The 14,469-nt window shown below is 44.1% G+C and overlaps 2 protein-coding genes across 2 annotated transcripts in view; one reads left to right on the top strand and one right to left on the bottom strand.

Moving 5' to 3' along the window:
- The window catches only part of GNA13 (G protein subunit alpha 13), a 598,177-nt gene that overhangs the window by 357,704 nt on the left and 226,004 nt on the right, over positions 1–14,469 (top strand). The gene's annotated exons all lie outside the window — the stretch shown is intronic.
- FAM20A (FAM20A golgi associated secretory pathway pseudokinase) overlaps positions 1–14,469 on the bottom strand; it is a 42,481-nt gene that overhangs the window by 11,727 nt on the left and 16,285 nt on the right. Inside the window, exons 4-7 of the mRNA XM_063456095.1 lie at positions 7,989–8,039; positions 4,741–4,819; positions 4,252–4,344; positions 1,162–1,277 (exon numbers count right to left, since the gene is read on the bottom strand). Of these exons, the coding sequence (XP_063312165.1) occupies positions 1,162–1,277; positions 4,252–4,344; positions 4,741–4,819; positions 7,989–8,039 (339 nt within the window). The remainder of the gene's footprint in view (positions 1–1,161; positions 1,278–4,251; positions 4,345–4,740; positions 4,820–7,988; positions 8,040–14,469) is intronic.

Genomic DNA, 14,469 nt, shown 5'->3' with positions numbered 1-14,469 from the left:
GTTTCCACAGTAAAGTGGTTAATTAAATGTTAATAGCTGGGCAACAACCCGCTCACATGCTTTGGCTCCAAACCTTTAATATTACTTGATTTAAAAAAAAAAAAAAATAGTGTTTGAGATGTGTTTTTTAAATGTTCTGATCAGCCTGAGATTGATGGGAGTTGTACTATTGGGCATGAGCTACAATATCCATCTGCCATCATTTATTCAGCCCCCCTCCTGGTACCTACCTACTGGGAAGACTGTCACCTCTCCTAGCTTACTATTAATTTTATTTTACAGGTAAAAAATGACTACATATTTATAATGGATTATATAGATACATTCTAGCTGTAAGAATTTATAAGCATACATATAGCCCAGCAAAACTGCCAGTAATCAACTGGATTTCTCAGTCTTGGGCGAACTATGTCAATTTTGTCAGTATTGTACACGCACTGCACGCATGCTGCAATCACAATGAGGACTGAGCTCTCTCTTCCCTGGAGAGAGTGCCAAGCTGTGGACCCAACATGCGCCATCTGCAGGTCTGCTGGCAAAACTGTGAAACTGCCCCTGAAGGACTTATCTCATAAACCCCTGCTGAACAGGGGATAAAGGCAGATCTCGCAGACCATAACGACAGGTTCCTGGTTGGTGGGTCCTCTTTGTGGTGGAAATCACAGAGCAAGTGCCGTAACATTAAAACTTTTGAATTTTTTTTTTTTTTTAGGGTTTTAATTAATTATCTATGTCTTTGTGCAGCATAGAAGGGGAAGGATAGATGTGTAGTAGTCAGCGTTCGTTAAATCCTGAGTCACCTGGCACCATATCAAATCTGATTATGATAAGACCTTCCGCAAACCATGTGGTTGAAAACAAACAGTAGAAGCCAGAAGGCCAGCTCTGCTTCCTAGACGTACATAAAAATCTCAGAGAAAAGTTCACAGAGTCTCTGAAATGCCGTGTTCAGTAATGAGGTAACATCTAATCATGATTTCAAAATAATAAAATGAGAATTGAATACAATCATTAATATTAAATCAGTTCTGCCACATCAGAAAGTTTGGCACGTACGCTTTTAAGAGATTGTTTCATATATGGGTAATTTGTTAATTTCCTTTTAATTCAACATTACATCGGACTTGTCAGGACAAACTCCTAGAGCCGCTAAATAATTACCTGGTGACACAAAGAACACGCTCTCCAGGTCTTCATTGGAAGCCACGTCCAAAATTTCACTGGTTAGATTGAGAAGTCGTCCGGCCACGGGAGGCACACGTCTAAAGTCAAGGATCCTGTATTACAAACAGTATGGAGGACAGGCACTACTTAGTTTAGGAGACAAATACTATAAATAATCATCTATCAAGTCAAGTTTGTCTTTAAGAGCACCCACAAATATGACATGGCAACTCTTTATAAAACCATAGATATTTTAATCTATACATGGGGAAAGAGGACAGCAGCCTGTCAACAAATGTGTGGTATGGGCATTTTCTTGTATGTTTTTTTAATTATTTATTTTTACTGTTTGGTGTGGTCTACTACCACTTAGGCTCCACTCTCTTGTTCTTCTTCCAAGGTGCGGAACAAGGGACCTGTGGTTTTTTAAATGTATTTCTTTGTAGGATGGAGGTTTGCAAACCATTGTTTTCTGATCTTTCTTGAACTAGTCATGATTCTAGTCTTGAATCCAAAGTGGTCAGTGAGATGAGTATGGGGAATTCTCAGCAAATGTGAACCGCATAGTATTCTGTAGTTGAAACACAAGTATTGTGGGATGTAATGTAAAGCCCTGAATTGACTCTGTACCAACCCTCCGGAAGGCTTTGTATTTTAATGCAGTCTGCAACAAGGCATTGAGCGCAGTCTAAAACTGAGAATTTGTTCTATTTTCTAGATATCTGCACATGGTAATATGTCTATTTTCTGGAATTTCTCTAATAAACTCACTTTAAAATATTTCCATTAAGATGTTTGGTTAAAATCAAATTGAGGGTAATTATAGGGAGCTGCATTCATAAACCAGCAATCAGCCCGTGGAGTGCTGTATAGAAACATAGAATGTGACGGCAGATAAGAACCATTCGGCCCATCTAATCTGCCCAATAAATACGGATCTGCTTCTTAAAGCCTGGTGAACAGCACTGTATCGTTATCGTATACAGTAACCTTGCAACCTTACGGCCAGTGTACCCCCAACCATATTGATCTCGAGGTGGGTGAATTAGTATTTCCATTAATCTATTATAGCTTTTACGTAGTTAGCCCCGAGTACCCCCCTAACATCCCCAAACATAACCATAACTTCCTCTTAACCATAACTACCCTCTAACTTTAGAGCTTTAATGACTCTTTGGATTAAAGAATCACTAAAGTCAACTAGATCCGGGTGCTGTGCTCCTTTAGTTTTAAGTTTAGTTTTTACTCTCAGTACAGAAAGAGGCAATACAACAAAACAAAATTTACATCCCCTTATAGCCCCGGTCTGGGTGACCAATATATCCAAAAATCCCCCAGATCGGTTCAAGGGGTTCGGGATTTTCATGGAAATCATATTTTTGACCTACTGTGCACATGGTCCTATGCCCAAAACAGTTCCGTTATATCAGTGCTAACGGTCAGTCAAGTTTGGTAGTCTTTTTTTATTTTTTTTAATTTTAGGTTTGTCAGAAAATGCGAGAACACGTCTTGTGCAGTTGGACCGGTTTGCGCAGAAACCGTCCATAGCGTATACATTTTTGTTGTTACAAGTCATAGTTTCGTTGCTTACGCAGAAGCCAATATAGACTTTAGTGTGGGTGTCTTCACAGTCGGTTTGCGTGGGTGCCGACCAGCACTCCCATCATCTGACATTTTCAACATTTAGTAGTTCAAATCGTATTATACTTGTGCTCATTACATGTTCGTTGATCATTATTCAGTAGAGAAAATAAGTTTGGAGGAGTGGTTAGGTAGGAGAAGAGAAAAGAAAAGAAGAAAGAGAAAAAAGAAAAAAAAAAGAAAAAAAGGGGGGGGGAGAGGGGAGGGGGAAAAGAGACCCATGCTGTGGGGTATGCGGGTCTGTGCGTTGGGTTCTTGCCACATGGGGCTCACTACCGGAGGTCTGAGTATATTCTCGAGCCGGTGCTGGTGTAGGGGGCCTAATTCTGGGCAGTTGGAGGCGCACCTTTCCCGGGATGGGGTGGGCTCTGCTGCCGGGAGGGGGGGGGGGGGGGGGGGGGGAAGGGTTATGTCATTCTGTGCAGGTCTGAGTATTCCACCCAGGGTTCCCAAACTTTGAGGAAGCGTGGGTATGTGTCTCGTACCTGAGCTGTCAGCTTGTCCATGAGACAGGCTTCTTTGATGTTTTGTATTATCTTGTCCATGTGTGGGGTGTCTGCTTGAAGCCATGTCAGTGCTAAGGCCCTCCTGGCTGCAAGAGTTATTTTGTTTAGGAGCTTTTGGTCTTTGTTGGGTAAGGTGTCTATTGGTTTGGCTATTAAAAATGTCCAGGGATCTGGTCTTATTGGTTTTTTAAGTATCGTTGTCAGGAGTTTGGCCACCTCGTCCCAATATCGGGTAAGTCTCGGGCATGTCCACCACATGTGCAGATAGGTCCCCTTTTCCCCGCATCCTCTCCAGCATGTGTCTGTGGGGATCTTGCCCATTCTGTGCAGTTGTACAGGGGTCGTGTACCATCTCATGAGTGTCTTGTAACACTGTTCCTGGTGTATCACACATATAGAGGATTTGGCTGCCGCCTCCCAGATGTCCTGCCAATCCCCTCCCTCTAAAGTCTGTTGGAGGTCTGCTTCCCACTGCAGGATGTAGGAAGGTGTTTGAGTGTTCTTTGTGGGTGCACTCAGTTGGACATAAAGACGGGTAATAAGGCCGGCACGTGATTAGTCAGACACGCAGAGTGTTAAGTTTGGTAGTCTTTTACAGGTTTCCCTGCAGGGTCCATAGTCTGTGGGCAGAAGGCTGGAAGCAGGCTCCTCCAGGAGCTCATGGCAAACTCACGTGGGAATGGGAGTTTGTCACAGACCCATTACAGTCCTGCTAAAACAGTGATGGACCTTTTGAAGGTTACATTTTAATGGATTCCACCCTCCAGAACTTGGTGTTAACCTGTATACAGTTGAGATACATGTTGAATGTTGGACTGAAATAGTTGGAACATTGTTGCTCTCATAGTTGCAGTATCGAAATCACAGAACACACACTTTGAAACACTGCTACGAAATGTAGTTTATTTTCAGGTTTATGGTAAGTATAGCGAGGTCTCACCTGTCCAGGTGGAAAGCTGCTATTTCAGCATTGTGCCTCTGATAATCCACAAAGTAAAAAAAATCTTCAGGGGTCTCCTCCTCTCGGCTCTGTCTTAAAGGGAGAGTGCGTTAGATTGCAGGGTGTGCGAGAAATGCGTTGCCTTATAGAGAAAGTGTTATTTTCTGCATAAAAACAAAGTTACATCTTATAGGATGGCAAACAGTCCCATTTTAACTATTAAAAAAATATTACGTTATATTTTACCTCAGTCCTTATTTTATGTATGTGCCCAATGCATTTCACTTAAAAAAAAAAAAAAAAAAAGCTCAAGACTGATACATTTTTTTAATTTCCTCTGTGTCTCATTTTCCTTGATGCAAGTGCAGCAGCGATGGCGAACAGGTAGTCAGACCCATAGTTATTGTACAGATACCATAATACTTTACCAGGATTAGAACCCGCATCTTATATCTTGGGATCAGTTGTGGCTACCCCTAGAAAACATACCTCATTGGTTTGAACATGGCTTTCCCATAATCTTGAAAACGCAGAACAAGTTTCAGGTGTGTTCCACTCGGTTTCACAACTACGAACGAAGCACAAAGACAACGTGAAAATGAATGCACAAGACACAATACGTTTTACTTTTATTGACACTCTAACTACTGAGTGCATTCAGGTGCCAGTAGTAGAAGTAGATTAAACAAAACAGTATACAAAGCAATTCTGTGGAAAAAGAGTTTAAAGGGTCAGCATTCAGTGAGGACATGCTATTAGTCCCCATGGTGACTGCTCCACTTTAAGAACTTTGTTAAAGAATTAACCTTTATACCTAATTCCCACTAAGTGAACAGACGTCATTATGTATCAGATTCCTAGAATAAGTCTCTGGGAACTGCATATGCAGAGTGCAAAGAGGCTGTAGGAGTTAGCCTTGTTACTATAAGACTTTAATAATATAGGATTTTCCTTTATTTACACAGCAAACATTTTATCATTCCATGTAACATGTGTGATAGATCAGACTATTGCGAGAGAGTGAAATATATCTTTATTGGACATATTTATAGAAAACTTGTCCACATGGCTGTTTTCTAAGGATATGTGAGAAGCTAACATTCCCACGGGCAAATGTCTGAAGGCGCGATTTCTAAAATAAAATCTCATTCTGGTCAAACATGGCAGCATTTAACTGATAGGTTAGCTCCTCCATCCAGCTGATATGATAGGGAATTAACAACTAATTCAAATGATGAAATACCCCAAAGCCACTGATCCTCAGACTTATTTTCCTGCCCTTTCAGCTTTAGGGTTGGAGTAATCCTTTAAACTCAATCTCTCCAAAACAGTACTTCTCATCTTTACTCCTTCAGACACCACTAATCCCATATCTATTGCCCTGACAGTCATGGCATTCTCTTTGATTCCAACCTCTGCTTCACACCTTACATCCAGTCAATCACCAAATCATGTGGCTTCTATCTCATAACCATGCTTGTACCTGCCCCTACCTAACACCAGATGCAGCTAAGATGCTGGTCAATGCCATTATCATCTCCCGCAATCTGCTTCTCACTGGTCCTACACACACCCAGCTTGCCATGACTGGTCTTCGCTTACAAATTTCTTCATAGCACTGTTCCTGTCTACAGATTCTCACACAAGTATCTCCACCTGGGCCTCTATGCTCTGCCGAAGAGCTACGTCTATCCTATGTTCGTACTTGCTCTTTTGATTCTCCTTTTCAAGTCTTCTCTAGGTCTGCGTCATTCCCTTGTAACTCCATTCCCTGCTCCATTAGACTTTCACCCAGTCTTTCCCACCCAACACCTCCTCTCCTGAAACTGTGTCATCTTTAAAAAAAAAACAACAACTAACCCTTCATTGTAAACTCTTCTAGCAACTTACTCTTACAAAACATGAAATTACCCTTACCTCTGTCATTTTACCACAATCCCCTTAGAATGTAAGCTTGTTTGAGCAGGGCCCTCAGCACCTTCTATTCCTGTGCATCCAACTTGTCTTGTTGCAACTACTTGTTTGTTAGTCCACCTATTGTACAGTGCTTTGGAATTTGTTGACACTTTGTAAACAATAATAAAGATAATAATAAGGTGGTCTTTCAGCCTGGACCTCTTTCTTCTCAAGGTTGTCTCCTACTTTCATTTGACCTAGAAAATTGTTTCTCAGCCTTTTTCTGTAATCCATCAATGTCTGAGGAATAAAATTAACATGCTTGACCTTAAACCTTGTCTCTAACTATATTGACCATTTTTGTCCCTGCTGTCCTTTACTTCTAGGTTATTACCCATTAGTTAAATGCTACCCTGATTAGCCAAGAATAATCAAATGTATTCATACTTACCGTAATTATATATTCGTGGTTATTATTCATGGCAGCATTACTTCCCCTCCCTGGTCGACTGGTTAATAGCCTGGGGATCAGGGGCGGAGGGCATCCTTCTTATACCAATTGTTAATTTTAATTAATTGCTAATTTCCTGTCAACTAAAGGGAGGAGTTAACTCATTAATTAAAAGCTGCCATGAATAGAAGCCAGGAAAAGAAAATTAGGGTAAGTTTGAATACGTTTTCCTTATTATTGCCTTTATCCATATACAGTCTGTATAGAGATGATTAAAGGGATGTTAAACATTCTAAGTACAGAATGTCCAACCTGTGCAAAGTTCACAAAGTGGAGCAGTCACAGTAGAATGGGTAATAGTGCCATGTTTAATTCTTTGCTACCATTGTCTATTGTCACAATGTGTTACCTTTACCCAGAAACGCTTGTATTTATTTACCTGGCGTTATTTGGGAAGTGGCCCCTTAATTCAGTCAAGTATCAGGAGTTACAGAAATTATCACGGTAAAAAGAATAGGACAAGGTATTGTTTTGGGTATGTTAAAAAAAAAAAAAGGAATTCCTGCATTAGGCTGAAGTGGAATAACAAAAAACCAGAATTTCAAGAATAAGGATGTAATTAAAAATTTGAAATGTGACCATGCCATTCGTTATTCCTTGATTCTGGCCATGGTGAATTCAGTTCACAATGTGGGGAAAAAAAATGTAATAATTAAAATAACTTTTTTAACCCAAGATCCTAAAATGGTTCTGCATTTCAAATGATTTTCTGTCCTCTGTACCTTTGTAACGCTCTGTGAATATTTTGATTTGAGGATAGGCCCAGCCTGAGCTGCCAAGAACCCTGAGGGCCCTAAGCCTTAAAAAGGACCCCGCTGGCAGGCATGGTAAAGGAGCGGTAGAGACGAGGATTTTTTATTTCATTTTTCTTTCATCTCTCGCACAGTAAATATTTAATAGCCTGTATCATTCAGCATGTGTTTTTAGGAGTCAGTACTCGACCTGACAAATAACCTTCCCTGGCAGACACGTACAGGCACAGGGTGACGATCTGTCCGGGGCACAGCAGGGGTGACTCTCGCTTTGGTGTTTCATTGTTTGTCGGATATGGAGGGATATATACAGACACAAATATGAGAAATCTGTTTCAAAACATTCCATTCGTCCTGGATAGTTCTTATTCAAGTAATCAAAACTTTACACTTTATGTAGATTTAATCATTGAGTATTACATGTAACGCTGTCATCAATAAATGGCTATTCGTCTGATAAATTGCTTATATAGATCTGCAGGTTTATAGTTGTCTAGATATGGACTCCAATAGCACTGGCTGGTCTGTACAGGTGATGTCATAGGTCTATACTTTATACCGTAGGTATAGTTACTTACTCTGTGTGCAGTCACATTCTCCATTCAACGCCTTCTCGTCAGGAGTGTAATCTGTAAATGGAACAGGTATAATTTGGTTACGGAATTCTGGGGAAAATGTGGAGTATTCTACTGGTTACAATGGTGACAGCTCCACTTTAGCAACTGTCCCAGATGCACTCTTTAAAGGGACACTATAGTCACCAAAACAACTTAGCTTAATGAAGCAGTTCAGATCATGCCCCTGCAGGCTCACTGCTGAATTCTCTGGGATTTAGTTGTTAAATCAGTTTGTTTATGCAGCCTTAGCCACACCTTCCTTGCGTTTGACTTGCAAAGTCTTTCTAAATACTTCCTGTAAAGAGAGACTCTATAACCACGTCAATGAGATGAAGCAGTTAAAGCACCTACAGTGTTCCTTTTTAAAGCACAAACAACACTGTCACTATCCTGCAGGGGCGGACTGACCGGTCGGGCACTTCGGACATGGTCCGAGGGCCCGGCCGCGAGGGGGGCCCGCCATCAGGGGGCCCGGCCGCCCCTTTAAATCCTGCAGCCGCCTGAGCGCTCTCTTCAGAGCCTCAGGCGGCTGCAGCTTCTCACCTCCCCTCCCCTGTAGCTTCTGCGTGGTCCGCGGTGCCGGCCGGAGTGATAGGAAGGTGCTCAGTGTGCACCTTCCTGTCAGTCCGGTCGGGTACAGGAAACAGAAACTTCTGTTCCGCGCGGAACAGAAGTTTCTGTTTCCTGTACCCGGCCGGACTGACAGGAAGGTGCACCTTCCTATCACTCCGGCCGGGCACGCGGACCACACAGCAGCTCGGCCACGCTACAGGGGAGGGGGTGGGTAAGAACGGGGGGGGGGGGGGGGATGAACAAAGAGAGAGGGTTGGGGATCAGAATGAACAGAGGGAGGGGGGGGGGAATGAACAGAGGGAGGGGGGGGGGAATGAACAGAGGGAGGGGGGGGAATGAACAGAGGGAGGGGGGGAATGAACAGAGGGAGGGGGGGAATGAACAGAGGGAGGGGGGGGAATGAACAGAGGGAGGGGGGGGGAATGAACAGAGGGAGGGGGGGAATGAACAGAGGGAGGGGGGGGAATGAACAGAGGGAGGGGGGGGGAATGAACAGAGGGAGGGGGGGGAATGAACAGAGGGAGGGGGGGAATGAACAGAGGGAGGGGGGGAATGAACAGAGGGAGGGGGGGTTGGGGATCAGAATGAACAGAGGGAGGGGGGAATGAACAGAGGGAGGGGGGGGGTTGGGGATCAGAATGAACAGAGGGGGGGGAATGAACAGAGGAAGGGGGGGAATGAACGAACAGAGAGGGGGGAATGAACAGAGAGGGGGGATGAATGAACAGAGAGGGGGGAATGAACAGAGAGGGGGGGATTAACAGAGAGGGGGGATTAACAGAGAGAGGGGGGAATGAACAGAGAGAGGGGGGAATGAACAGAGAGAGGGAATGAACAGAGGGGGGGAATGAACAGAGAGGGAGGAGGGGTAAGAAGAAAGAGGGAGGGGGGATAAGAAGAGAAAGGGAGGGGGGTAAGAAGAGAAAGGGAGGGGGTAAGAAGAGAGAGGGAGGGGGTAAGAAGAGAAAGGGAGGGGGGTAAGAAGAGACAGGGAGGGGGGGAGAAGAGAAAGGGAGGGGGTAAGAAGAGAAAGGGAGGGGGGTAAGAAGAGGGGGAGGGGGGTAGGGGGAGGGGGGGAGTAAGAGGAGGGCAATTGCTCCCTCCCCTGTCCGCAGGCACCGTGCGGGCAGCCGGCAGGGGAGGGAGGAAGAGAGGACCCGGGAGCTCAGCCTGCAGCTCCTCTGGGTCCTTGCGCGAGCACAGATCGTTGCCGCGGTTACCACGGCAACGTTACGGCTCTTGCGAGAGTAAACTAGCCCTGGAGCTACAGGCTAGAGTTCACTCTCAACACTGTGACCACCAGGGATTCCTGGTGGTCGCAGTGGTGAGAGTGAACTCTAGCCCCATAAACACACTACCCCCCCACACCATACACATTCACACACTGCCCCCCCATACACCCACACACACCATACACATTTACACACATTGCCTCACACACACATACACTGCCCACCCATACACACACAGCCCGCCATACTAACATTGCCCCACACACCCTTCACATTCACACACTACACCCCCTCACACACACTGAACCTTTCACACACACGGCACCCCTTACACATTGCACCACTGCTCCTATACCCTACTACAGCCTCATTTCCCAGCAGACCCCAGGTAAGTTGTCAAACTGTTCTTAAAGGGTTTGACTACTTACCCTGAAAGGGGGGTCCGGCCCTCCTGGCACCATAACGACTACACAGAGCAGTAGTGGTTATTGTGCATGGATTATTTCTTAAAATAATCTACAAGTGCCCCAGTAGCCAGCAAGCCAGCCAGCCCACAGGCCGGCCAGCCAGCCAGCCCACAGGCCACCAGTTAGGCTTACAGCCAGCAAGCCCACAGCCTGCCAACCACAGCCAGCAAGCCACAGCCAGCAAGCCAACAGCCTGCCAGCCGCAGCCAGCAAGCCAACAGCCTGCCAGCCGCAGCCAGCAAGCCCACAGCCTGCCGGCAGTAGCCAGCAAGCCCACAGCCTGCCAGCCGCAGCCAGTAAGCCCACAGCCTTCCAGCAAGCCCACAGACTGCCAGCCAGCAACAGTAATTAAGGTAAGAGGAGCTAACTTGGCCTAGGTATCAGTGAGCTATGTCCATTGTAGTCTCTAATGGGACCTGGAGGAAATTCTTTCTAACACACTCTCTAAAGGACACTGAGATAGCCTCTGCTAGAATGCCCCCCCCCTCCATGGCCCATTAGCCCTCAATTGTAGTCTCTACTGGGGCCTGGAGGCGACTGTTTCCAGCAGGGACACTGAGATGGCCTCTGTTAGAAAGACCCCCTTCCAAGCCTATTAGACTCCATTGTAGTCTCTAATGGGGCCTGGAGGGGATTCTTTCTAACACACTCTCTAAAGGACACTGAGATAGCCTCTGCTAGAAAGACCCCCCTCCATGGCCCATTAGCCCTCAATTGTAGTCTCTACTGGGGCCTCGAAGGGATTATTGCACTTTTGTTCCTTGTGTCTAAAGATTGTGTAGGGTGTGGCTGGAGGCGGTGCATGGAGGCGGGACATGGGTGGCGCTTGCTGCGGAGTATGGGTGGGGCCTGTAAGGGGGCCCTTGATTTATTTTGCCCGGGGGCCCTGAGGGTTCTCAGTCCGCCCCTGCTATCCTGTTTCTTATTTAAACAGTAAAAAGTACGAGGCACCAATTACATCTTGGGAAACCCAGTGTGGGCTGGTACAACCTTATCTTGCCAGTGAAATCTACCAGGAAATAGTGGGATTTTTTTCACTAGTTTTTAAGTTCAGCCTTGATATCAATAGTTATTAATAGAAAACATTTTATTGATGTTGGAAGGGTGAATTGCTGAGCTGGCCCTGCATTGAATCCAGAATGTGACTTTGTCATGTTGTACTGGAACTCTATCCACTGAGCCCTCTCACTGGCAGCTATGCAACTGGAGAGGGGCCAGGGGGGTCATATATCGAAGCAGAAATCACTAGTTAATCTTTAGTGAATGCAATCCCATAGTAATTTGTCAACAAAAAACATAATTTGGATTAACAACCAAACAGATTACATAAATGTAAAGGGCAAGGCACCCCTGATAATCTATCGGAATTCCTGCAATACAGCTTCACTCTGACACTGGTGATATTTTGCCCTTTTCCTTTGCAAAGTCTGGCAAAGCATCATTGGAGTTGTAATGCTACCTGCCCTGCCGTCACATTTTAACCTCTCTCACACCAAAAAGTAGTTCAGTATATTGTATCACACAGTGCTCAAGCAAACACGTGGTTAACAACATAGTGTAAAATGACAGACGTCTAGAACCCAATCGTCGTATCTAATCCAACAAGTACATGATAACATTTTCCGGTCGTTCATTTTTTTTTTAGGGAAGCTTCCTTTATACAATCTATGCGCTATCATCTCTGTTTGGAGGGTTTCTATGCCTCCAACACAATTTTCAACAATATCTATTAAATACGGGCGTGTGAATGTACGTGCATGTGTGTGTGTGTGCGTTCGTGCGTTCGTGCGTGATTTTTTTTTGTTTTCGTTTTTTTTATATGTACATCCTGAGTTTCCCATTTGTCCTCCAAATCATAAAGGATACAACCGAGAACTTGATTTCTTTGGGGTGAAGGGAAAGAGGGGTAAAGTAAGAGGCCCAAACATTTTGGGCGTTCAATCAGGCCCAGAGGGAAAGGCATGTTTCCTACATGAAACCATTTATTGCGTGCAGTTATCTGGAGCCGAACAAATGATAATGATAACGAGTCTGCTTCCACTAGCAGGACTCCCTAAAAGAGTATGGGGAGCCCAGTCTAAAGCCGCGGCCTGGAGTTATAAAACAATTCCTAACAGTCTCAGATTACAGCCATGTCTAAACAGTAAGCGATGCTGCTATACAGCGACACAGGACGTGAAGGTGTTAAACGCATTTTACAAACACCGACTTGAGATTCTGCTCACGCAGCCCATCTTTAATTATACAAGGTCTGTTAATGACACGCGTGTTCCGACGGATGTAATTTGCACGTCTGATTTCTATCACCTGCGATGTTGCTGACATCTCGTTCATTTGCTACACGCCGTCTCAGGCACTTATTGAGATGTGTGTTTAATCCCTACTAAATTACATTATACACAGGTCTGTCTGTCTCGTTACCCTGACAGTGACATGTTATCAGCAGAAAGCGAGTCAATGACTCCAAGCCCAATAAGACCAGACAGAGAGAGAGACAGGTACTCCACAGAAAAGCAGGGAATTGAAACTTAGAAAGGGTTTCATTGATTACAGATCAAATTGTAGTAATATGAAAATCAAATTGCTAAATGTTGAAATAATTTTACAACTTGGCTGTAGCCACAGTTTTAACATATTTTATCTTATATGTTGCAATCCGGTTTTCAAACCACTATAATTCAGAGTTTAGTAAATAAACTACAGACTGGAAAACCTGAGAGACATGATTTGCATAAGAGAGTACAGAGATTTTGCACTCCCCCCCCCCCACTCACACCCCTAAAATTAAAGTGTCTCTCTTTGCTCGTTTTAAATGTCGGAGCGTGTGGGAAACACAGCCAGGGCATGCATACATGATTATTCCACGCCTCTCAACAGATTTGGAGGGATAGTCACACACCCCATGCCCCATTGTGACCTGTCCCACACTCTGTCTTGCATTCATTCCTCCCACTGCAATAACATCTCACATTTCAAATGGACAAAAAAGGACACCGTAATTTTAGGGTGCAAGTGGAGATGCCGTCAGGGGCAGGGTTGTTCTGAGAAATTTTAGGTGACTTACTAATAACAATTAATTTATACAACTAAAATTTAATTTCGACCAAGAACAATGTATCTTATAAACACGGACTGATTTCAAAACACATTTATTGTAGTTTAAAGACACATTACTGGGAGTGTTATTGCTGTGGAGCTCTGTTATACACTCAGGCACATTACTGGGAGTATTATTGCTGTGGAGCTCTGTTTTACACTCAGACACATTACTGGGAGTATTATTGCTGTGGAGCTCTGTTATACACTCAGACACATTACTGGGAGTATTATTGCTGTGGAGCTCTGTTATACACTCAGACACATTACTGGGAGTATTATTGCTGTGGAGCTCTGTTATACACTCAGACACATTACTGGGAGTGTTATTGCTGTGGAGCTCTGTTATACACTCAGACACATTACTGGGAGTATTATTGCTGTGGAGCTCTGTTATACACTCAGACACATTACTGGGAGTATTATTGCTGTGGAGCTCTGTTATACATTCACATTACTGGGAGTATTATTGCTGTGGAGCTCTGTTATACACTCAGACACACCAACAATATGGAGCTCCTAGAAAAGAAGGACAAAGTGATTTTGGGGCAAAACAGGTACTGCCTCTCCTGCATATGCAATTATGACAATTTTTGCCTCTGGCTAACATGGGGAGAGTATATTTAATAGGTAAAGTGTAAAACAATAAGACTTCTGGGGTTCTGTCAGATCAATTCTAGGGCAGAGTTCACAATGTGGAGCTATCATCATGGAAACCAATGGAATGTTTCTCCTGGTTGCTCCAAATTCCATACATCCTATAAGCTTGGCTACTGGCTACTCATTCTTCACCATACAGGAGAAGGCATCACCTCTACAGTAATTGTAGGCATTTGCCTGATGCCAGAAAATGGTGATGTTTTTGTTCAAACCTGTGGGGTTTGCATTTTTGGATTCTGATCCAGGGGTTAAGACTCACACCACCACTAGTATAAACAGCTATCCAAAGCTTTCATGACTTACTATCTGATATTATCAATTAATAGAACTGTAAATAGAACGTCGTTGACGTTTTTGGTATAATTTTGCAAAGGGGGTTATCCCAGAGGCTTAGGAAACTTGCACCAGGATAAA

This window comes from Pelobates fuscus, chromosome 5 (assembly GCF_036172605.1).
Source record: "Pelobates fuscus isolate aPelFus1 chromosome 5, aPelFus1.pri, whole genome shotgun sequence".
Lineage (NCBI taxonomy): Eukaryota > Metazoa > Chordata > Amphibia > Anura > Pelobatidae > Pelobates > Pelobates fuscus.
This window is presented reverse-complemented; position numbering and strand designations above follow the sequence as displayed.